The following is a 25,708-nucleotide window of genomic DNA, read 5'->3' as shown; positions in this document are numbered from 1 at the left end:
AACATTTCGCACATTTGCAAACCGAGGCCCCTTGGCTTTAGATACGAAACGAGTTGAGAGACTGAGCCGAGCTATCTTCAGTAAATTCTGAGCTACATCAATTTAAAGAAATTATCCTAAGATGGAGCGACTAAAATGTCCCTAATTGGCTAAAGTTCTGAATATACCCTAGGTACAGTAGGATTGTATTACAAGTTCCATGCATATTACCGCACGAAAACTCTACTTGTTGAAAAAAAGAGCAGAATATTTAGCTAGGAATTAAAAAATTCTTTCCATAGGGGAAGAAACCAGCAACCCATTGGGAGTTTTATGGCTCTGGCAAAAACTGTTACTTCTTTTGTGAAAAGTAAGCATCTGATTGTTTTTAGGGGAAACAAAAGGCAGAGGCTTAAGTTGAGAACAAAACACCAGGAAAGTAACATGGGATTAACCATCAACTTATGCTTCCCTTGTGTAACATCTTTACAGGGTCATTCCTTCTTTGTGAGTGCCATGACGTTAAAGTTATTCGAATCCGGGTACCTTCTTATAATGTTCTTGATGACATTTGCTGAATCCTGGACATAAAAGAGTGAATGGGCAAATGATACGATAGAAATCAACCAAAACCAAATACTGAGGCTCTAAATAGAAATCGAGAAGCTGGAAAACATAGATAACGGGACAAAAAAGAGATCATAATAAATATATGATCCCCAGCCCAGGTTAGGGGTGTTTGTGTCTTATATCAGTGGCCTCCCTTTAAGGAAGGTAAGCAGATGTAGATATTTAGACGTCTCGGCAAAGAGGATGATGAAGGAAGCAGGAGACAGTGAAAAGTGGCTGATTCGGCAAAAGATCAGGGTCTGTAGCTGCCACTGTTTCTCTGATAACCACATACTTTCTCTTTCTGTTGTTCTATCTTTCTCTCTCTTCCCTTCAAAGAAGGTTCTACATCAGGTTATTTGAATCTGGGTACCCTCTAATTTATTTGAAAAGTATATGGGTACCCTGTAATTATGTTCTTGAAGATCTTGGTTGAATCTTAGAAAAAAATGAGAACGGATATACAACTGATATGATATCAAAACACCCAAACAAAAAGTTTGATGCTCTTCATGGAACTTTAGGGCAGGAAAAACATGTCAGCGGACAAAAAGAATACAGAATGAACATATCATAGAAGTTACCTGCAATAGTTTCTCAGGTGAGGATGGACCATGTGACAGTGGTTGGGTCTTCATTCCATCAAGTTCATAAAGCTCATCTATATGTTTTCTCCTCAGAAAATGTCCAGACGAATATTTATTTAAATAAAATAAATCAGATGATAGCGGTGAAGAAAACCACGCAATACTTACCGGAGACACAAGTAAAGCAGATAAAATGCTCGCGAACATCCACAGAAGCCTGACAAGGAGACAGAACAGCCCATGAAAAGCAGAAGATAAATAACATTTGATCGAGTACTAGTTTACCTCCAAAGGCAAATTTCTAGCATAAATAGCAAACATCTGCTATAGGACTAAAAAGACCAGAGCTAATAGATACTTGCGCACAAAGAAAATACAGGAGAGATTATCGTCAAGCATCTTAGCTATTCCCCTATCTTGTCATTATTGTAATCGCTTTTTTAGTATTGTGGTGATAAATTCATGAGATCCCCTCAGTTATAATGGATACTCAAATGATGGCATGATGACGAATAGAAGCGATCCCCTCAAATGATGGCATCATGAGATCCCCTCATTTAGTTTGAAGCGAATAGAAGGCATGATGAGGCACTTCCTATGGGGAGGATCCGGGCCAGAACAAAGGGGGGCCCTTGCGATGGTGGCATGGGATACAGTATGTCATCCCGTAAAGAGAGGCGGTCTGGGGGTCCTACACATGCAGAGTATGAACATGGCCTTTCGAACTAAATGGGTGGAGAGAATAATGAATCCATGAGAGGATCTGGTCATCAATTTATTGCATGGCATCTATGGTAGCGGACTGAATTGGGACAGAATGGCAGACCCATATCATGGAGCATCCCCGTGCTGGCACGGGCTGAGGCAGGTTTTTCCAAGAGTACAAAGTTTTTTCTCGGCCAAGTTCGGCGATGGGACGGCATTCCGATATTGGAGAGATGCATGGTCGCCATGGGGTATTTTTAGTGAGATATTCCCCCGACTGTATGCTCTTGCCCAGGAGCAAGATGCCCATGTGTGTAACTGCTGGGAGGGCGCGTGGAACCCGATCATACATGGGGCCTTATCTGACCAGCGTGTGTCCGAGCTCATAGATATGCAGCAATCCCTACAACAGTTACGACCAGAGGATGGAGAAAAGGACAGGTGGGAGTGGACAAATGGCCCCTTCTCGGTTCAGAAGGCTTATACAATGATCCGACAGGGGAAAGAGGAAGACAGGGCATTAGTCAATGCATGCAGGTTCATATGGCGCCAAAGAGTCCCATTGAAGGCGAGATTTTTTGGACGGCTGCTAGCAAGGAAAAAATTAATGACAATAGGCTTTCACAAAAGGCTACACCCAGATACTTCGTCACAATGCGTGCTATGTATGAATGGGGAGGAAGATTGCAATCATCTTCTCTTTGAATGTTCCTTTGCTTGCACGGTTTGGACCAGCCAGCCACTTTTATGGTTGAAGGTGACATCTGAATTGGCTTTTTGGGACTTGGCATACAATTTCGCGGGTAGAGGAAACAAGGACGGCGGCTGAGCTCTAGCGGTGTTGTGGGCCATCTGGTTACATAGAAACGAGGTGTTGTTCCGAGGAAGAAGGGCTTCTACAGATGGAGCAATACATGAAGCAGAAGGAATTATGGCAGCATGGTCCTCCCAAGCGACGTGAGGTGCAGGGAGATATTGAAGATGACTGAAAGGATGGTATAGGGCCTTTATGGTTCAAATGGGAAGTTCACCGATTCATCGGGTGTTCATCCCTTGTTATAGTTCAAAAAATAATAATAATAATGGATACTCAAATAGTCATGTAGAAAGTATCTTGGTCGATGGAGCCAAATTGCAAATGTGAGCGAACTGACAAATCAACATCGAAATAGAGCTGAATTGGAAATTAATGATCCAGGTATTAAGGTTTGGCATGTAACGAAGGAAACTTCGATAATGCACAAAAAATTAGTACGAAAAGAATGATAAAATATTTTTAGAATACCGAATAAGCCTTGTCATTAGTTTATGGTGCATTTCAAAAGAAAATCACATGACAATAGAAGAACTAGAGACATCATCCTGATGATCACAAAGATCAGTGATGATAACCCTACCCTTTGCCTCAGCAGCCAAGTCGCCTCACGCTTCCGCGACTCTCCAAGTCTGTAACCACCCAGATTACTCGTCTATTCGGCTATTCTGATCCTCTCACAATTGCTCCAAATGTGCTACATGATGTCTTATTCTGCCTTATTATTTCTATTTATTTCACTTGCAAATGCTTCATTCTGAGACACGCGCTCTCTTCAACAACAGCTGCCGTCTTTTTTAGAAGACTTCCCAACGGGACTTATCGTACTCAATCCTGAGTAATTGGTAGCACGGAAATTTTTGCACCAGTAGAAGCACTGAGTACCATGCATCTGTCGACTGCGATACAGATTCCCAAAGGAATATATTGCAATGCGGATGAATTCATATAAAGAATGTAGAAAAAGATACAAGGAAGAACTGTGATAGATGCTAGGTAGAGAAGAGGAAAACAATTTACGATCACTGGATACAGAGATCTTACCAAGAAACCAGATACAGCCTCGGATACAAGAACACATTGTACTTTCATCAATGGGTATTTATACCCTTATGGTTACAATGAAAGTCCAACCCCACCTCACCGATCCCAAGAAAATCTAAATTAGAGTTTGATACCCTATTTTGAGTCCCCTTTGACAGGACCTCTATTAGCACTCACTGGAACTCTATTAGCACTTGATCAATGTGATGCCAAGAATGCTGTTCAGCATGGATATCTACAAGCTAAGAAATTTATGGATTTACCTCTAGGATACTCCCTGTATTTTCTGGAAGTCGAGTATGTTGGATGAAGAAGCCTCGACATTCTTCATAACCCAAGACAAGATGGCCGAACTGAGCACATTGCAGCAGATAGACCGTCTAAATGATAAAATGGAGTACTCCACAGAGTCATAATTCCATTCCTCTCCAGATAGCTCGTAACTCTAACTAGGGGCATCTCGCAATATGAAATATCCACACAACAGGAAGAGGGTGAGTGTATGAGACCTCCTTGATATTGTCTTGGAAAACCTTGGGCTGGATTTTATCCCAACCATAACGTTCAAGTCCAGATTATAAAGAAAGGAAAAGAACAATGTCTGACAGTGGCTCAATACCCTTCAAATCCGAGAGGAAGAACTGAGTATCAACTGTAGTTGTGTGATAGAATGGAAGGAGATTAGAAGAAACAAGAATGGTGCACCATACAAGTCGGACCATCAGTCCTTCCCCTCTTCTGGTTGCAGGAATCTTCCACGAACCAGCCTCAGTTGTCACAAACAGTAGTTGTGTGATAGAATGGAAGGAGATTAGAAGAAACAAGAATGGAGGACCATACAAGTCGGACAATCACTCCTTCCCGTCCTCTGGATGCAGGAATCTTCCACTAACCAGCCTCAGCTGTCTAGAACAGAAACCCTCTTCTTGAAAAGGATCTGTACCTGCATCTTCCCTCTCCCTTGCAGAGTATGAATACGGCATTATTATCTAAATGGGTGGAGAGGATTATGAATCCACGGGACGATCTTGTCATCAAATTACTGCAAGACATTTATGGCTGGGGACTGAATTGGGATAGAAAAGCAGATCTGTATCATGGGGCATCCCCATGCTGGCAAAGGCTTAGACAGACCTTCCCACAAGTATGAGGATTCTTTTCTGCCAAACTAGGCAATGGGGCGACATTTCAATACTGGAGGGATGCATGGTCGGCACAAAGCATCTTGAGGAGACCCTCCCTTGTCTGTGCACGCTTGCGCAGAATCAAAATGCCCATGTTTGAGACTGTTGGGATGGAGCGTGGCTCCTGATCATACAGGGTGCCTAAACTCATGGACATGCTGCAATCCCTATTTCAGTTAAGACCGAATGACGGAGAGCGGGATGGTTGGATATGGATAAATGGCCCCTTCTCTATCCAGAAGGCCTACACGAGGATCTGGGAGAGCGAGAGGATGACAGGTCCCTAATCCGAGCATGCAGATTAATATGGCGACAACAAGTCCCGCTGAAGGTGAGGATCTTTGGTCGGCTGCTACGACAAAGAAGACTAATGACAAGAGTCTTTTGCAAAATGCTATATTCGGACACATTGTCACAATGCCTGCTATGCTCTAATGGGGAAGAAGACTGCAATCATTTCTTCTTTGAGTGATCAATTTCTCGCACGATTTGAGCCAGCCAGGTAACATCCATCTGAAGAGACTTTCTGGGACTCAATCCAGAACTTCACAGGCAGAGGAAATGAAGGAGGCCGAACATTGGCGGTGTTGTGGTCCATCTAGTTGCATTGAAAAGAGGTGCTATTCAGGGGAAGAGCCGCTCCTACAGATTGACTCATACATAAAGCAGAGGGATCAAAGGCGACATGGCTCCAGAGGACAATAGGCGGAGAGGGGAGGGTTTAAATATGATCGGATTGATGGTGAAGGGACTGTAAGGTCCTGATCGGGGGCTCACCGATTCATCAGGCGTTCACCCCTTATATATTTCAAAAAAACAATTCTTCCCCTCACCCTTTTATTTATAGGTACTCCTGCATTGCCACCGTTTATCGTTGCCTCTGACTGGTGTGTCACTGATTCATTCTCGAAAGAGCATATTAGTTTTAAAAAATAATAATAATAAAGGGATGAACACCCGACTAATCGGTGAACCTCCCATCATGACCTCACAGTCCCATCCTTTACAGTCCGATCAATCAAAGTCTCCCTCTTGTCGCTCTCCAGAGCCATGGGGCCTTAAAACCTTCCGCGTCTTGTATAGCTCCATTTGTAGAGGCCGTTCTCCCCCTGAACAGCACCTGGTTTATGTGCAACCAGATGGCCCATAGAACCGTGAAGGCTCGACCACCTTCCCTGTTTCCTCCCTTTATAATTCTGTACCGATTCCCAGAACGCCCTTTCTGATGACACCTTTATCCTTGAAACTATCTGGCTGGCCCAGACCGTACGAGCAAAGGAGCACTCAAAGAAGAGATGGTTGCAGTCTTCTTCGCCATTCAAGCATAGCGTGCATTGTAACGATGTATCGGGATATAACCTTCTGTGGAAGACTCTTGCCATTAATCTTCTCCTTGCCAGCAACCATCCAAAAAACCTCACCTTCAGTGGGACTTTCTGTCTCCATATGAATCTGCACGCCCTGATTACTGACGTGTCTTCCTCTTGCCCCTCCCGAATCTTCTCATAAGCCTTCTGGATCGAGAAGCAGCCATTTGTCCATGTCCAGCTGTCTCCTTCTCCTTCTTTTGGTCGTAGCCGGATGAGAGACTGTTGCATGTCCATGATCTCAAGAACACGCTGGTAAGACCCCCTGGATAATCGGCTTCCAAGTTCCATCCCAACAGTCTCGAATTTGGGCATTGTGATCGTGTACAAGTGCACACAATCGAGGGAAGATCACGCTCAAGCTGCCCCGTGGCAACCATGCATCTTTTCAGTATTGAAAAGTCGCCCGGTTGCCTAACTTGGCAGAAAAGGCCTTGTACTCTTGGGAAAGAGCGTATTAGTGCCAAGCTAAACAGGCATTACCTTATTGTCAGTTATAAGGACACTCATGATGGGCCTAGGACCTACATAACATAATGGGGCCCAATTGTAACCCATATTCATATTGGACTCGAATGATTACATAAATACTAATGGGGTAATTACAATATTGATACGAACCTGCCGGTTCGTATCGGGGAGAAGACGAGAAGGGAGGAAAAAGACGCCGGGATGGTCGACAGCGTGCCGGGATGGACTACGGCAGGATGATGGGCAGGCGGAATGGACGTCGCCTATAAGAGGGGTCCGGCAGTATGGACGTCGCTGGAGGGAGCCAGACACATCTTTGTGATACTTCTTGGCTACCCTCCTCAAGGGAAGGCTGATCTATTTAAAGGGATTACAAAAGGACCAAATGACCTAAGTGCCCCTATTGGGCTAAATGATGAAAAAGGCCTAGATACGTCGGGATCGTATCAAATATCATTTTTGCACCAGAAGAAATCTAATTTTAAAATGTACCCATATGGCAAAACCTTTGCCCCAGAGAAAGAAAACAGAAAATCATAATATTACTCTTAATACTCTGCAGCTTGGTAACTTATCGTAAATCAAATGACATTCTTAAAAGGCAACAGATAAACAAAATCTCTCAGGAATATCTTTCAAAAAAAACTTCTCTCAGGAATCATCCATACGCCTCATTGCCTGTCACCTTGAGTTTGAGATAATTACCTCAGTGTCACCCGCTGCAGCTGCTCTAGAGTGAGCCTCTTCCATTTGGATGTCATTTTCTAGGAAATGTGCACGCTGCATGACAAGAATTCATAGGTAGTAAAAATACCGCAAAAGGACCAAAGCAGAGAATAATAAAACAACATAAGTTGCAAGAAGAACAAAAATAAGCATCAAAGAAAACTACCTCAAATGGGTCCATATTTGCAGTTGAGCTGAAGAATTTATCAAAGAACGATCCTTTTGCTAAACATCAAAATCATTAAGAGGATGTTACAAAATGGACTGAAATAATATCCAATAATAGCCAGTTAGTGTTTCCTGTAAAAAATGTGTAAAAACATCTTACAAACAGAATTCAGAAATATTTTCCGCAAGATCTTCAATCAAAATATGCGCAACTCACTAATATTTTTTTGAAGAAAAAGAGGGAAGATCATCCGAAATCAGTGATCAACCCAAAATTAATAATAATAAATATGATCGTGGCATATACAGGAGGAGCCATCCTGGCTTTTTTTCCATCATTCACTTCCTACTGGACCAGTAGGATGTAGTACCGCGTCCAGCAACACTGGCCTTCTGATAGACTTTATTCCAAGAAATACCAGAGGAGAAGATACAGATCTGGTCAACGGACTGTTGACCAGACAAGTTAACTAAGGCGGGAAAGGTGGCAACTCATCCCTATAAATAAGGGCGACTCATTCAGGTATGTCAGATATCATTTTCTTGAAATCAAGGCTCGACGGTTAGAGGTCGAGGAGGCTGGAGCAGCAGGAGGGGAATTTCGCCTGCTGATCTGGAGGGAGGAGATTGCCTGGAGGAAGAACCGCCCCGAGGTCGAGAAGGAGCTTCTCCTGGAGGATTGTTTGATTCTGAACGTGGAAACTGGGAGACACCAATGAATGTTGATCGGCCACTACCAACCAGTGTCATTGCTCCAGATGAAGAAGATGCAACTGAAGAGGGTGAGAATGTCATGGAAACGCCAAATAAAGATGAGCCTCGATCATAAATAGTTGATGAAGATGATGGTATTGGGCAGGCAATTGCCCGAAAGAAGGGCAGGAGACAGTGCACCCAGGGTATCAGAGACCCACACTCCAATGCGGTGGGGTATTATCAAGTGGGACCAGGTAATTGAACCATCTTGCAGCATTCAATTCAGTTTCTATACCAAAAAACATTCTGAATTTTAGGATGTGAATTGGAAGAAGGCTTCGGATGAGGAAATGGAGGCATTAAAAAAAAAATGAAACGTGGAAGGTTGTCCTAGCTCTGCAGTGTAAACACCCAGTGAAAGGTAGCAGACGGTAGCCTGAAGCGGTACAAGGCCAGACTAGTCGCCAAAGGCTGCTGCACACAATCCTATGGGATTGATTATGGGGAAACCTTCGTACCTGTTGCAAAACTTAATATAGAGCGGAATCCTTATTTCTCTGGCAGCAAGTCTAGGTAGAGCTCTGTCACAGTATGATGAGAAGAACGCCTCCCACCACAGAGATCTAAGCAAAAAAAATCTATATGGAGCTGCCGCCTGGGTATTATGGGGAGGCAGGAGAGAAAGTCAGTAAACTGAAGAATATCTCTCGATGGACTTAAGCATACCCCAAGAGTATGGTTTGGGAAGTTCTCATGCAGTATGAAAAATATGGGCTACTTCCACAGTAATGGTGACCATAGACTCTTTGTGAAACACTCCCACTCAGGCAAGGTCTCAGTTTTGGTGGTATTTGCAGATGACATTATTATTACATGTGATGATGAGGTCGGAAAGTAAACTTTAAGGGCTAAATTGTCTGAGACATTTGAGATTAATTCACCTGGAAGACTTAGGTATTTCCTGGTTATTTACGTAGCTTACTCTTCCCTGGGATGTTCATCTCACAACATAAATATATTCTTGATCTCATGGAAGAAACAAAGATGGTGGGCGCAAACCATCCCCTATGCCTATTGAATCAAATACAAAGCCAAGACTTTGTGATGAAGAAGCACAAGTGGACAAAAGGACAATACCAGAGGTTGATTGGGAAATTTATCTACTTGAACCATACCCAACCTGATATATCCCTTGCAGTTGGATTGCTGAGTCAATTCATGGCTAGTCTCAGACAATCCCATTTGCAAGCAGCATATCGTATGTTGGCATATTTGAAAGGTTCAGCAGGTCATGGTATTCTCTTCTGTCGACAGGATGGCACTAATTGTGAAATTCCGATGCACACTTTGGAGGTTCAGTAGTAGATAGACAGTCTACCACCGGCTATCACTAATTCCTTGGAGGAAATGTGATTCCATGGAGGAGTAAGAAATAACCGGCAATCACATTAGCTAATGCTGAAGCTGAATACAGGGCTCTTGTCAACGGCATCAGTGAAACCATGTGGAAAAGAAGTATCCTTACAGAGCTTGGATTGAGCCAGAACAATCTGAAATTTATGTATTGTGACAGTAAAGCAGCAATCAATGTTGCTCATGATCCTGACATGACAGAATGAAGCATGTTGAGCTGAAAAAGCACTGGACCAGCGAGAAGATTGACAATGGGCACATGCAGATAAAGTATGTAAAATTGGCAAATAACCAAAGGATCCTCACCACGGTCACTGATATTCTCACCAAAGGATTGGCTTGATCCCTCTTTGATTGACCGTTGAGCAAGCTGGGAATCAGAAGTATTTATTCACCAGCTTAAGGGGGGTGTCAGTTGGAGATGTTTCCCATTTTGTATTTTTCTTGTTTTGTGTTTCGTGTCTTTCCTTTTTTTGTTTCCTTTTGTATTTTTCTTCTTGTTTTGTGTTTCTATTCAGTTGTAATCCAATGAGCCCAATAATATTCGGGCCCACTTGTAACCCCATAAGTATGGGGAGAACAATGGAAGTATGTAAGATGTTGTCTTCTCTAGACTCTACCTCTCTAAATCCTAGCTCCTGCCAAGTTCGCCGCCAGCTGGAGAGAAGATAGGCCAGGCCATTGACAAAAGTAGAAGGTAATTTGTTTCTACAGTAGAAGGAAATATCTAATATGCAAAACGATACATCAACACCCACTACTAACTTAATTTTACTGCACCAGAGTAGAACTAAGCAATTATAATGTGCCCTTACTGCAACAGTACAATGTTGTGTCATAATAGATGAACATGATCCACATTCTTCTTACCAGCATAAATGTACTATAGTGCACAATAGCACCTGTATGAAGTTTGGAAGGTGACCAATGTTGCTGGGATACCTGCCCTAGGTTTCAAAACAATATATGTTTTTATTAAAACTGTTAGCTTTAGCTGCTAATGTTAGCTTTGGCAGCTGCTCTTGAGAACTTCTGAGGTTTGGAAGGAAAAACAACCTCACTTATCTCGAATAAGGGTCTGGTGTAAATACCAGTTACAAGAGTTAGGCACATTATGGGTAACTCATAATGGACCTAGAATAAGAGACGTAAAAAAATGAAAAGAGTGAAAAGATCACATAATTTTATTCCTCAGAGGAAACAAGATAAGGAAATATTTACCAATTTTTAGTTGTGAAGTTGCATTTCCAACAGCATGAAGTAGCCCAATCGTTCCACAAGCATTACTGACAGTTTGTTTCAAAAAATATACTTTTTCACTAGGTTTCTGAAAAGAATGGATACGTAGAACAATCAAAACACAAGAACGTGACAAAATTAAACAAAGAACGTTCATCTCATTATTAAAATTAAGAGCAAAAGGTGAAAGTATTAATTGACAGAAGCGAAATCATCATAACTGAGTACATCATAATCACTCGCATTTTCTAGAAAAAAGGAACACCCTTAGACCAAAAGACTTGGATGCATTGGCCAAAGCATTTTCGCTAGTATTGAGAACTGAGCGCGGATCTATCGGGCCGGAGAAGCATAAGATATAAAAGAAAGGACAGGGACCAAGATTCAGATAGGCCATGCGGACCGGGACATAACAGTTGGGCCACGGAAACCCTAATTGGCAGGAGAGAAGGGACTTGATGATATACAAATGGGGTGGCAACTGACAATGAAAGGATGGCCTCTTCTGGTGGAAGTAAGCTTTGTCAGTCAGAAGGAATGCTTGAGAGGTTCTTGTGAAGGACGGATCATAGATGTTGGGTACCGAGATTGCAGGAGATTGTCTTATCCAAGAACCAGAGGATGACTCCACCTGTGCAGAGGAATGAAGAAGTACATTATGATCTAGAGTGGTTCTGTTCATCTCCCCAATGCCTATCAGGGGTTTTTCAGGTATTTCCCAGTTTCCTTTATAAACGGGCAGCCCACGCTTAAGGAGTGCAGACAAGGGTCAAGGCGGAATTAGCTAGAAGATCCTTCCAGCGACGACACAGCCGTCGATTTATCCCTGTTATCATCTGGTATCTTCTATTTTCCTTTCTACCTCTCTTCTAGACCCTTTCTGTCACCGAAGATCCTCCCCAGTCTATCTCCTATCTGTTATATTCCTATACAGCAAAGACTCCTCAGAGAGAAAAACAGTTGTTTCAGATGTTTAGCGCCAGGCCACCACGCACGTGACTGTCGAGATCCAGTGATCTGCCGGAGGTGCTGAAGGACAGGACACCGCCAGTCCGAGTGTAGGCAAGGAAGAGGAGAAAATAACAGAATTCAGGAGCAGACAGGACACCCGATTCAAAGCCAAGGACAACAAAATATCCAAATATCTACTGAAGGGGAGGATGAGGACACCAACATTCTCCAAAAATGACTGGTGGCCGATGCTTTCGGAGATAGTCCAGAGACCGAGGTTGTATGGGCTGGCTTATGGCATAAATTCCCGAAGCTGGTGCAGGTGGAGATACGACGGATAGATACTGTTGAGTTATGTTGTACTAACTATGAGCCTAAGGCCATGTAAATGTAATAAACTAACTCTAGGCTGATAATGAAACTGCTAACACCTCTAGAAGACTGCTAATGGACCACTGGAAGGCCCATTAGCAGCCCTGTAATGGTCCCTTAAGGACCATTACTCTCCCACTAAGGGCCCATAAAGGGTCCCTTAGTGAAGGCCCACTAGGGGCGGAGATATCAGGCCCTTAGTGGGCCTGATATGGTCTGGGCCTGTCCTAGACAGGCCCAGAGTCCAACGGCTATTTAAAATAGCTGTTGGACAGGCCCTCCAACGGCTCCTTTTCAAAAAGGTAGCCGTTGGAGCTTACTTGTAAAACAAGTAATCCTTTACTTGTTTTACAAGTAAGCCTCCTAACTACTTGTGAAAGGGTCTTTTAGACCCTGGATTTATTTGTATAAAAGGGGAACTTCAGTGCAGTAAAAGTCACCTTTTCAGCCCCAACCCTTGTGCACTCTCTTTCTCTCTCTACTTTCTGTCTCTAGACTTTCTCTCTCCTCCAAATTCTGCTGTTCTACAGATACCAACACCTTGTTTCTTCGAGGGGTACTGATGGCTGCTTATGTGGCGGTATGCGGCTGGAAGCAACAGATCACCGACACCACGGAGGTGAGATGGCGGCGGATACTCCTCACCGATGGAGCTGAGGGAGTTAAAAAAATGGGGATCGTGGTGGAGATGCACGGGTTCCGTTGGTGCATCGCAATAAATCGACGCTGACAAAATTGGTCTCCTCATTCGGATGGCTTAAGAGTATCATCTCGACAGGGTTGGAATTCGGGGACCCAAACATGGTGTTACTAGACGTTGAAGTGATAGAAAGGGAGTCGTTACCAGAATCAGCCTGGTCACATGGACACACGAAAACCTTCAAAGCCAGAATAAGCCACAAGACTCCCCCAACAGCACCTTGCGAATTCAGGGGCTCCCCCACAAGACCCCTGTCGGTGCGACCAACCATGGAGGAAGGTGTACAAGGAGTAGAGAGCGGCAACAAGATGCAGAGGGAGAGCGCATCATCAGCCATACCGCTGACATCGGCCACTATGGACAAGGTTCAGGATGACAGAAGCCCAAGACGGAAGAGGATATGGCAGATAACTAATAAAGATCTTCGCCGGTTCAAGGGCGTGGTTTACTGTTGAATCGAGTCTCTCTCTCTCCCTCTCTCTCTCTCTCTCTCACTCTCTCTCTCTCTCTCTCTCTCTTTCTCTTTCTCTTTTTTCACTTTATTTCTTTCTCCATTGTGAGTGGGCCACGTTCTATAAGTGGCCCACGTGGGAGTTCTTTCCTTTTATTCGACTTTCACTTAAGTAAAATCCCACGTGTGAGCCTTTAAGTGACTCACACGTGGGACCTTGTAATGGGGCCTCTTAAAAGGCCCCAAGCCCTAGCCGTCAAATTCTTCTTCTTTGTTTTTGTTCTTTTTAGTCTACAAGACTGTGTCTCAGGCGCCGCCCTTGGCTGGAGCTTCTCCTCTCCTCAACATCTCTCTATTTCTCCTAAACTAACATGGTATCAGAGCATCTCTGATCCTTGAAGGGCTCATCTACTGGAGCAGATCAAGTCGTTGTTGGAGGTGTTCCCTGTTGCTGTTAGCTCGTCTCAGATTTCTTCAAGCTCTGTCTGCAATGCCAAACAATGGCGATGAAATTTTGGCTACTGTTGATGAAGGACTGAGTGGAGTTAGACAAGGAGAGTCTGACTCTCCTCAAGTTCAAGATGCTGGTCGTCCTAACTTTATTTTTCCCCCACCAGAAGTCAAGTTTGATGGGGGAAATATGTTTGAGTGGTCCAAGATGGTCACTCTCACTCTGTATGGATGCCAGCTGGGAGACCACTTGACAGATGATCCAAGAGCTGCATCGGATCCAGAGTACAAAAAATGGAGGGCTGAGGAATCTCTGATCCTCAGCTGGATGCTCAGATCGATGACACCAGAGATGCGGCGAGATTTCCTCTACTGTGATACAGTAAAAGAAATGTGGGATGATATTCAGAAATACAGTGAAGAACAGAGTCATGACTGGAGGATTTACGAGTTAAATGTCCAGGCGACTCAAGCACGTCAAGGACGGACAATGTACTTCAGTACTCCTCAAAACTGAAAGCAGTCTGGAGAGAAATTGACTACTTGTGGCCCACTCACAACCCACAGTCAGTGGAGCGGCAGTATATTTTGAAGCAGAGATTATTTACTTTTCTGATGGGTCTCAATCCCACGTATGAATCTGTGAGGAGCCAGCTCCTGCACAGAGAAAAATTGCCTAGTCTGGAAGAAGCTATTGGAGCAATCAGACAGGCAGAGAGTCGACTGCGTGTTGCCTCTGATCCTCAGACTCAAAATTCCGCTGCATTTTTATCAAGGAAGCCAGAGGCTAAAGCGGCTCCAAATACGAGCTGGCCCACTCGTCCACCACCTAACTCGACTGCTTCACCAGAAGGGAAGACAGTCGTGATGCACTGTTCTGCGCCTACTGCAAAAGGCGTCGACATACTAAAGAGAATTGTTGGAAGCTAGCATGGAAGAATCAGAACGCAGGGAAGAAGGCTTATGTATCTACTTCCCAACCACAAAACTCTGGAGCAGCCGGGACGAGTCAAGCAGTTGAAGAAGTGCAAGAAAAACTCAGCTCTACGTCATTGGCAAAGTCAGGTAATTCCTCTCCCCATGATTGGATTGCCGATACTGGGGCAACAGATCATATGTCCCCAGATGCGTCGCAATTCACCGAGTATAGCCCTGCTGAAGTGACACATAGAGTCCAAACAGCTGGAGATGGTTATCTGTCAGTAAAGGGAGTTGGAAAGATTCGGGTTTCCCCCCTTGGGCTCCTCAAAGAAGTCTTACATGTAGAGGGCCTAAGGACAAACTTGATATCTATACAAAAAGTAGTTGATGATTTGGGTTGCCAATTTATTCTGGACAGTGATGACTGTTTTTTGTATGACAAGGTCTCCGGGAGGAAGATTTCGTCCTTTAGGAGGGAAGGTGGCTTACTCATCCTTGATGGCTTGCCTCGACAGTGCATGGTGTCACAACATACGATCACCAAGGAGGAAAGGGTGATCCGTCTACATCAACGGATGGGACACCCTCCTTTTGACTTACTTAAGACTTGTTATCCCTCTATGTTTAATGGGATTTTAGCTGAAAAATTGTTTTGTGAGGCCTGTTGTATGGCCAAACTTCGAAGAACTACTTTTAAATTTATGGATGATCGCTGCTCTTCCCCGTTTGATTGTATACACAGTGATGTTTGGGGGCCCTGCCCAGTGGAGAGTTTAACGGGCAGCCGTTATTTCATTGTGTTTGTTGGCGACTGCAGTCGGGCGATGTGGCTATGCTTGCTGAAATCTAAAGCAGAAGTGCCAACAGTAATTATCGAATTCTGCAGTTTAATTCAGAATCAGTTTGGGAAGAAGATCAAGCGTTTCGATCTGATAATGGAACTGAGTTCCTCAATGCGAAGTTAAGTCGTACTTTATCAGCCACGGGATTATACATGAGACGTCATGTGTCAACACCCCTCAGCAAAATGGGCTAGCTGAGAGGCGTTTGGGTTACACATTGGCCACTGCCAGGTCACTATTATTTCAAGCAAAGTTGTCCAAGAAATACTGGGGAGAGGCGGTACAGACAGCAGCCTATCTGATAAACAGAATTCCTATGAAAGTCATTGATCTTAACAGTCCCTGGATGGACTACGAGAATCTTTTCCAAAGTTCGTCTGTTCTCTGGACTTCCTGCTCGAGTATTCGGATGTGTGGTGTATGTGCATCAGAATTTAGGCAAACTTGACCCACGAGCAATCCGTTGCATATTTGTTGGATACTCTGGGACTCAAAAGGGATATAGGTGCTTTCACCCTCCTTCAAGAAGATTCTTTGTGTCGGCAGATGTGGTGTTTAACGAGACAGAACTGTACTCCACTGCTGACAATGTGTCTGCGACAACCCAGACTGAACAAGGCTCACACGTATTTGAATTTCTACGTCATTTGACTCCTGATCAAACCCATTGTTCTACTGACACTCCAGCTGGGGAGATCGAGGTCAACACAAGCGGGCAGATAGTTGATGAGGCCGAAGATGAATTGATTCAGCCTTCGGATGAGCAGGGTGAACCAGCGGGAGCTATGGACAATCAAATTAATCCTGAGGAAGAATTGACCCAAGAAGTTCCGGAACACTCACTAGAAGATGCAGTTGCAGATACGAATGTAGAAGCACCGGATGATGACTCAGGTTGGCCTATAGCATTGAGGAAGGGAGTAAGGTCGTGCCGAGCTAAGGCGAAATGCCGATCAGCCCTTACGTGAAATATGAAAGACTGAGCAGTCAGTATCGGAGTTTTCTCACTCTGCTGGGTGAAATTGTTGTTCCAGACAGAGTCGAGGATGCCCTCCGAGATCCGGGTTGGAAAGCAGCTATGGATGATGAAATGTATGCTCTCATGAAGAATGACACTTGGGAGATTACTTCCTGCCCAAGGAAAGAAGGCAGTGGGATGTCGATGGGTGTTCACACCCAAATTTCTGGCAGATAGAACGTTGGAAAGGCTCAAGGCCAGACTAGTGGCAAGGGTTACACACAAACAGAGGGAATTGATTATGGTGAGACATTCGCGCCAGTAGCAAAGTTTAACACCGTCCGAGTCTTGATTGCACTTGCAGCTAAGTGTGATTGGGAAATTTTCAGTTTGATGTGAAGAACGCATTTCTCCATGGAGAGTTGGAGGAAGAAGTCTATATGCAGCTTCCCGGGATATCGATTGACAGAAAAACCAAATCAAGTATGTCGACTGAAGAAGGCTCTGTATGGGTTGAAACAATCACCGAGGGCATGGTTTGGGCCTTCACCAAGGCCATGGTAGAATTGAATTACTACCAAGCTAGAGGAGATCATGCTCTCTTTATCAAGAAGGAGCAGGTGGAGCAGTTACTGTTCTACTAGTCTATGTGGACGATATACTTGTTACTGGTGGAGATATAGAAGAAATTGATCGGTTGACCAAGGCACTGTCCAAACAATTTGATATGAAGGAACTTGGACCATTGAAGTATTTTTTGGGTATTGAGGTTGCATACTCCAACGAAGGTATTTCTCTCAGCCAACATAAGTATACGTTGGATCTACTGCAGGAAACTGGGCAATTGGGGTGTAAGCCAGCGACAACCCCCCTTGATATTAATGTAAAGATTGGAAAAGGAGATGATGGAGCGGTAGACAAACATCTTTATCAAAGGTTGATTGGGAAACTGATTTACCTCAACCATACAAGACCAGATATCTCGTATGCTGTCAGCCTATTGAGTCAGTTCATGAGTGAGCCATATGAAATTCATTTGCGAGCAGCTTACAGGATTCTGGCATATTTGAAATTCACTGTTGGACAAGGACTTCTATTCACTCGTGAAGGAGGTCTGACGTTGGAAGCCTATACTGACTCTGATTGGGCCGGGTCGGTGATTGATCGTCGCTCTACATCCGGTTATTGTACACTCTTGGGTGGTAGTTTGGTCACTTGGAGGAGTAAGAAGCAGAAGGAAGTCTCTCTGTCTAGTGCGGAAGCTGAACTTCGAGCACTTAAGCGGGGTGTCTCAGAATGTCGCTGGTTGAAGCATTTGTTGGAGGATATTGGATTATATGATGGTGAAGGAATCAAACTCTACTGTGACAATCAGTCTGCCCTTGCAATTGCCAGAAATCCTGTTCAACATGACAGGACCAAGCATATGGCCATTAATCGGCATTATCTTTCGGAGAACATTGATCGGGGAATCATTCGACCAGAGTACATTCCATCCGTCAACCAAAAAGCCGACATCTTCACCAAGCCTCTGCCTGGTCCGAGATTTCAACAGTTAGTGTCCAAGCTAGGCATGGTCAACATCCACACCTAGCTTGCGGGGGGGTGTTGAATCGAGTCTCTCTCTCTCCCTCTCTCTCCCTCTCTCTCTCTCTCTCTCTCTCTCTCTCTCTCTCTCTCTCTCTCTCTCTCTCTCTCTCTCTCTCTCTCTCTCTCTCTCTCTCTCTCTCTCTCTCTCTCTCTCTCTCTCTCTCTCTCTCTCTCTCTCTCTCTCTCTCTCTCTCTCTCTCTCTCTCTCTCTCTCTCTCTCTCTCTCTCTCTCTCTCTCTCTCTCTCTCTCTCTCTCTCTCTCTCTCTCTCTCTCTCTCTCTCTCTCTCTCTCTCTCTCTCTCTCTCTCTCTCTCTCTCTCTCTCTCTCTCTCTCTCTCTCTCTCTCTCTCTCTCTCTCTCTCTCTCTCTCTCTCTCTCTCTCTCTCTCTCTCTCTCTCTCTCTCTCTCTCTCTCTCTCTCTCTCTCTCTCTCTCTCTCTCTCTCTCTCTCTCTCTCTCTCTCTCTCTCTCTCTCTCTCTCTCTCTCTCTCTCTCTCTCTCTCTCTCTCTCTCTCTCTCTCTCTCTCTCTCCCTCTCTCTCCCTCTCTCTCTCTCTCTCTCTCTCTCTCTCTCTCTCTCTCTCTCTCTCTCTCTCTCTCTTTCTCTTTCTCTTTTTTCACTTTATTTCTTTCTCCATTGTGAGTGGGCCACGTTCTATAAGTGGCCCACGTGGGAGTTCTTTCCTTTTATTCGACTTTCACTTAAGTAAAATCCCACGTGTGAGCCTTTAAGTGACTCACACGTGGGACCTTGTAATGGGGCCTCTTAAAAGGCCCCAAGCCCTAGCCGTCAAATACAGCTTCTTTGTTTTTGTTCTTTTTAGTCTACAAGACTGTGTCTCAGGCGCCGCCCTTGGCTGGAGCTTCTCCTCTCCTCAACATCTCTCTATTTCTCCTAAACTAACATTTACTGAATGGGGAAACTGGCTTTAACGAAGGCAGATGGTAAGAAGACTTGGGTGATGTCCTGGCAAAACAGTCAGGTGCGCTTAATTGCCGACAGCAGATCAAAAAGCGAAATGGGACCGGCAAAATGGGATACCATTATTATTTGGCAGGTCTAAGACACCCTTATCGGGGTTAAAAAAAAAACGAGGGGAAGACGCCAGCAAAGAGACGAAGCCCTTTCACGGGTCCAACAGTTGGACTCCATCGAAGACACAAGATGCCTGGTAGACTCTGAACTGAAGGAAAAAAAACATGCAGAGAGGTGGTGGATGAAGAGGATAAGAAGCTCGAAATGGATTGCAGGCAGCGGTCGCAGCAACTTTGGCTGAAGGAGGGAGACACCAATACACGGTTCTTCTATATGGTGGCGAATGGAAGGCGAAGGTCGAATCATATACCACGAGTGAAAGTGGGGAACCGTGAAGTCGTGGGGACACAAGGGGTGGGAGAAGCACTAGCAGATCACTTCAGAACAGTCACTAAGCGGGGCTCGCAACCAGTGGAGATGGAAAGGTAGAAGTGTATCTCGGTTATCACAAGCACAATAGGATGAGCTAGTAAAACCATTTTTCGTGGAAGAGGTACGGAACGCGATCCAAGGTTTGAATGCAGAAGGAGCCCGGGGTCCTGATGGACTCCGAGTCTTCTTCTTTAGCGAATTCTGGGATGTTGTAGGCTCAGACGTGATGGATAAATTAGACGAGTTCCGGATGGGTAACTTTGGCATGGAAAGACTGAATCGGTCACATCTATTTCTGTTGCCCAAGTGCTCAGGAGCGGTGAACGTGGGTGATTTCAGACCCATTGTTCTGTCGAATTCTATCTATCTCATCATCGCCAAGGTGTTGGCTAACCGGTTGAGGGGGGTGATTGGGTGCCTAATCGGACCCTTCCAATCGGCCTTCATTCCGGGAAGACAATTGCAAGACAGTGCGGTTGTGGCGGCGGAGATCATTTCAGCTCGGAAAAGAAACGGGATGAAGGGCTTTATTTGGAAGGTGGATTTTGCAAAAGCCTATGATTCACTCGATTGGAGATTTCTATGGTCTGTCATGTGAAAGCGAAGATCTCCCGAGGACTGGGTGGCCTGGGTGCGGCGATGTGTTACGTCCCACTCTTTCTCAGTCTTGGTCAATGGCCGAGCAGAAGGAGGATGGATCCACCCACAGAGAGGAGTCAGACAAGGTTGCCCACAAGCCCCATAACTGTTTGTCCTTGCAGTAGACACATTGACCACATGTACCCTTAAGGCTTGCGAACACAGCCTACTGCGCGGCTTTCACACGGCGAGCTACCCCAGGGGTATTCCACTACTCCAATATGCGGATGATACAACATTCTTCATGGAAGGAGCTGCAGCAGAAGCTCATATCATATCATCCATGTTAGAACTATTTGCTGATTTCTCGAGGCTACATCTCAACAGATAAAAGTCGGCCTTTGTGGGATTCGGCCTGTCGTTGGAGGAGGAGATCCAATGCGCTAATGCCCTAGGTACACCCCGAGGTTCGCTTCCAATGAAGTATTTGGGTCTTCCACTGACAGGGAGACGCATCCTAGCCGCAGACAGGCAGCCAGTGATTGACAAGGTGGAGCGCAGGTTGGAGGGCTGGAAGAACAAGGTGTTATCACGAGGGAGTCGCCTAGTACTTTTGAGGTCGGTGCACTCAGCGATCCCTATATTCTACCTATTGGTATATAAAGCACACGCAGTTGTGACAAAGCGGCAAGAGGGACTAATGAGGCGGTTCTTTTGGGGAGGTGGGGGAGAGGGGGATCCTAGGGGGGTACCCCTAGTAGCGTGGGATGTGGTCTGTAGACCTGTGAAACAAGGAGGGTTGGGGGTTCTCCACTTGGACTCCTTGAATTCGGCATTGATGGCTAAATGGGTTGAACGAGTTATGACACCAGCGGAGGGTCTGGTTTTCAATGTCCTAAGAGACATATATGGCTGAGATATGGAGTGGGAAAGGCGATGGATGAGAAGTAGGGGGGAGTCCCCTTTGGCGCAGCCTACGGCAAATTATCCCTCACATCCGTGAGTTATTTGACCCCAAACTGGGAGATGGGGAAGGCTTTTGGCTCTGGCATGATAACTTGTCAAAACAAGGTCCCTTGAATTTGAAGTTTCCTAGACTATTAGCTCTAACAAGGAACCCAACAGCCACAGTCAGCGAATGTTCCCCCCCCCTACTTCTAACAAGGTGTTGTTGGGAATGCAGGAAATCCTTCTACCTCTCAGCTCATCAAGAAGATTATCGAGACAGATGGGTATGACGGGGCCACCTTTCTCGATGAAGGATGCATACTTGAAGATTCGAAGGGTGGCGAGAGATGACCCAGAAGTCAGGCAGACATGCCACATAATGCTGAAACTAAAGATTCCTCTCAAAGTGAGAATTTTTGGCTGGTTGTTGAAGAGACGGAAACTCGTCACCCGGGTCTATCGGCGGAGGTGGGCACCAGCAGAGCCCGTCGACTGCCCCTTGTGCGCTCGGGGCGAGGAAGACTGCTCACACCTTTTCTTCACATGTCACCTCGCTCAAGGAGTATGGGCCTCGCAACAAATTCAAGGGCTGAATATCTCCTCAGACGATGATTTTTGGGCATCAGTCACGACGGGTGGATACCGGAGCAGAATGGAGTGGGGGAGAATTCTCGCAATACTGTGGGCGGTATGGTTGCACCGAAACGAAGTGGTGTTCAAGGGAGGAAAGGCTTCAGTCGAGAGTGTCATATTTGACATTGAGGCACTAATATCTTTTTGGTGGGTAGGGGGATAAAAGCAGGATGTGCGTCATAACTGTAAATGATGTGTATGTGACTTTATTTTTTTTAGTAGCATCAGGTGGGCCACTGGTTTCGGGTGGTCTGCCCTATTTTCTTCAAAAAAAAAATCCTTTTTCTAATAATCCCGTTATTATAAGGGGCTCGATTTCTATTTCATTATCAGGCCCAATGAGTTTAGGGCCCAGATTGTAGCCCCACAAGAATGGGGCAGACTCTTTGAAAGAAATTGATTCAGTCTTTTTCTCTCCCAACCCTAGCACGTTCTTTCCTTGCTACTGGGAGATCCACCTCTAGACACGCCAACAGCTGAAGCTGAAGCTGGTGACACTTCCAAACAGGTTCAGGATTTGCCAAGGCCCTGGGTTTATCAGGAAAGTATCTGGAGATCACTCTTGATCTCAAGCTAATCGGCGCATGACCATCCCACTTTTTTTCTGAAAAAAAAGATAGGGGAGATCACACAAAGTTGGTGACCATCCCAATGAGATAAAAAGATATGATAGTTAAGCCTTGGCCCCGGGCTTTTAAACCATGCAGCGGAAAAATCCGCAGCTGCTTGTATCACAACATCCATCAATGCTTCCCGTTCATTAAAGATGAGTTCGCTCCTGTGCAGCCACAGTGCCCAGAGCATTGCGAAGGGTCGAACATGACCCTCTCGCCCCTTGTGTGCATCCACTCCCGCGATTGGCTGATGGGTCCACACCTCTCGGGCAAAAGAGCATTCAAAGAAAAGGTGGGCAATCCTTATCATCATTTGTGCACATAGCACACTTCACCGAAGCTTTTGGGAGCCATCTCTTCTGAACAACCTTCGTCACTAGTCTTTGTTGAAGTAGCAGCCAACAGGAAAATTTCACCTCAAAGGGGAACAATAGTCACGATATGATATGAAACCTGTGGAGGATCCTCGGTTCCTCCCCTGTGTACTAATTACAGACAGGTAATATTTACATGAAAAGATAACATCCTTGTTTAAATCGGATTCGTCACAAACCCAAAAAATCAAAGAAAAACTCTTAGAATGTGTCTGATATCATTCCGCCACTAGGGGTATTTCTGTCATTCAATCTTTTTGCCTTTTAGGTCAGTTTTTCCTTTATATAGATATCGCCCTCCCTTGGGAAGGCAGAAAAGAAGTTGTCAAAGTCATGTTGATTCCATATCTCCTTCCCCAGAAAATGTATGCCACTGCCAATGATCTTTCCAGCACTCTCCCTATCCCTCGGAGTTTCTGGAAACAATCTTACTCTGCCCTCGATCCTCTATCTCTACCTCCCCCAAGGAGAACTTGGGGTATCTTATCAATATCCCCAGAAGTAACAGAGAAGTACACAAGACGGTCACAACGCCAACATATCCACACTAAACACAGGACCACCAATCCCGAGTTGGCTCTGGTCCATGCCCCACTCTCCCGACTCTCTGGTGCCCCATCAGGTTTCCTTAACCTCCCCCCCTTCCTTCAGTACCACTCTGACGACTGCCCCATATCAACTCTAACTGGCACCTCCTTATACAATAACTCCTCACAGTCAGGAGCATGTGTGAGCCTCTTTCTCTCACGGGACTTGAATGTGACTTCCCAGGATTTAACAGGATTCAAAAAATGAGAGTTTATATTTCTGATCTACCATGCACGGTAAGAAGATAGACTCGTGTTTGACTACTAAAGCCTCCCTGCAAATAAGAGGTTTCCCAAAATGTCGGAGCACTGAATGTGGGATAGACACAGAGATGCAAAGCATGGAAGGCCCAAAAGCAAACATTTTGGGGAGAAAGATACAATGCCAAAGCACAAGGACGGGAGATGAATTAAAGAATAACGTATGGCAAAATAAATTCCTCAGCCAGCTCGTTAGAATATTCCGTCATGTTTCTTCCTCCTAGATGTGTCTTTTTGTCAAAAATTTCTTCTGTGTCCTGTCTTTTTTGTACAATTGGAATAGTTATTACGAGATGCTACAAATGACACAGACTCTCTTACTTGATTTACGTTTTCTGGTCCACTAAGACCTTCAGTCGCCCAATTAATTAACTATGCGTCGCTATAATCAAACATAAAGAAGAGGCATAAGTCAAACTTACTTATTAAATGCATGATAAAATTGCATCCATCATGAAAAATTTACAAATCTCTGAACGCTGCTCAGTATATCATATTACCTCAATTGAATAACCTGTATAAGCAATGTATGCCTCGCAATAATACATGAATGGGTATTCCAGGAATCTACACTTTTCCATAGTTTTTCCTGCTTTTTTCTATTTTTTTCTATTTTTCTAATTTTTTCTCATTCTTCGCAATATTTATCTTTGAACAGATACCTTTTTTGACGCCTCGACCTCTGCAAGTCTCTCGGCTTCCACCTGCATCATGAACAGAGATGAAGCTTAATGAGCATTTTAATCTCGAGAATGTAAGCGACGAAAAGAAAAAAAAACGTCAGGAGAACGCTGCAAGATAAAAGTCTTCAATAAGAGTGCGGAATTTCGCACCTTATCAACGCAAGGGAACAGAAAGACAACGGCGAGGACTGGCGTAGGGACCATGGCAAGAAGCTCGTCATCAAGACCATACACATCGCAAAGCTCCGCCTCCTCTTCCCGGAGTCCCAATCCCCAAAGATACTACACAAAATAGGCGTCGATGAATCGATGAACAAGAAGATAATGATCGGATTGCCCATGAGATTGCAACATAGAACTCGTGCGAAAACTACCAAGCTGGCGAAGAGACGACGAGAAGAAAGAAATACCTGATTCATGACCTCGGGGTTGGCTTCGAGAGGAACCCAACGCTTGCATCCGCTCGTTTCAGACGCCATTTCTTCTGCTCAACGCTTCGATCTTCGAGGAAATTTGGGGAATGGCGAGGGAGGTAGACAAGAGCGCAAACGATCATATAGCGCCGAGCAAGTTAAATTAAATAGGCACAACTATACTGATGGACGGGACGGGATGAAATTCGTCCCGTCCGACGTCCGGAATCAGTGCAGGGACTCGGACGGGACGGCTTTTCCGTCTGAGACCTCCGGACGGGACCATTTTTTCGTCCGAGTGGACTAAGACTGTCCAGTCCATTCGCTTCGGGACGAATTTTCGTCCTGGGTTTCGTCCAACCTCGCGGACGGCACGATTTTTTCATCTTGAGATGAAAAAACCGTCTGATCCGGATAGTCCGAATGTGGACCATGGACGGGACGCAACGAAGATCATCACGTCTGACGTCCGGAATAAGTGCAAGATGCGGATGGAACAGTTTTTTTGTCGAGACCTCCGGACGGGACGGTAGGGTTTGCCCGTCACGATACTAGTATCAAATGACAGTATCAGGATGGATGCTGTATCAGATACCGAAAAGGAAATTTCTGGTATCCATTTTTTTCGATATCCGGATATCGGTTGCTACATTAACAATATCAGATACCGATATCCGTCTCGATGTTGTCATCCACCTCCATCTCACGGGGGAGGATGACGACATCAGATATCTGGTGTGGATATCGGATTTCGATATGCACATCGAAAGGACACTTAAAAATATTATTAACCGACAAGTGTTTAGCGGTTTAAAGGGATTAACGTGGGCAAGAGATTACTAGGAGACCTTTCTGATTGTTTACCCATTTCGTATAATATACACAGCTCAATATTTCCAATTTCTTCCATATGGGATAACCGGATTCGGTGTTTGATGTTAAACTCGGAATCCCTTTATCCCTTATGGAAGAA

General features: G+C 44.9%; 1 protein-coding gene and 1 long non-coding RNA gene across 2 annotated transcripts; one reads left to right on the top strand and one right to left on the bottom strand.

Annotated features, from left to right (window-relative positions):
- Positions 1–308: 308 nt before the first annotated feature.
- UCH3 (ubiquitin C-terminal hydrolase 3) lies at positions 309–24,887 on the bottom strand. The gene is made up of 9 exons (XM_078583618.1): positions 24,733–24,887; positions 24,473–24,604; positions 24,302–24,343; positions 10,985–11,090; positions 7,653–7,711; positions 7,466–7,540; positions 1,344–1,392; positions 1,173–1,249; positions 309–560 (listed from the first exon to the last, which is right to left on the bottom strand). The coding sequence occupies exons 1-9, from the start codon at positions 24,799–24,801 to the stop codon at positions 474–476; spliced, it is 696 nt and encodes a 231-aa protein (XP_078439744.1). The 5' UTR covers positions 24,802–24,887; the 3' UTR covers positions 309–473.
- On the top strand, positions 14,786–15,582 carry LOC144709985 (uncharacterized). The gene is made up of 2 exons (XR_013583180.1): positions 14,786–14,991; positions 15,291–15,582. It is a non-coding gene; the product is annotated as an uncharacterized LOC144709985 (long non-coding RNA).
- Positions 24,888–25,708: the final 821 nt, after the last annotated feature.

The sequence above is a fragment of the Wolffia australiana genome, chromosome 12 (genome assembly GCF_029677425.1).
Source record: "Wolffia australiana isolate 7733 chromosome 12, ASM2967742v1".
Classification (NCBI taxonomy): Eukaryota; Viridiplantae; Streptophyta; class Magnoliopsida; order Alismatales; family Araceae; genus Wolffia; species Wolffia australiana.
The sequence above is the reverse complement of the archived record's forward strand: the minus strand, read 5'-3'. Positions and strand labels throughout refer to the sequence as shown.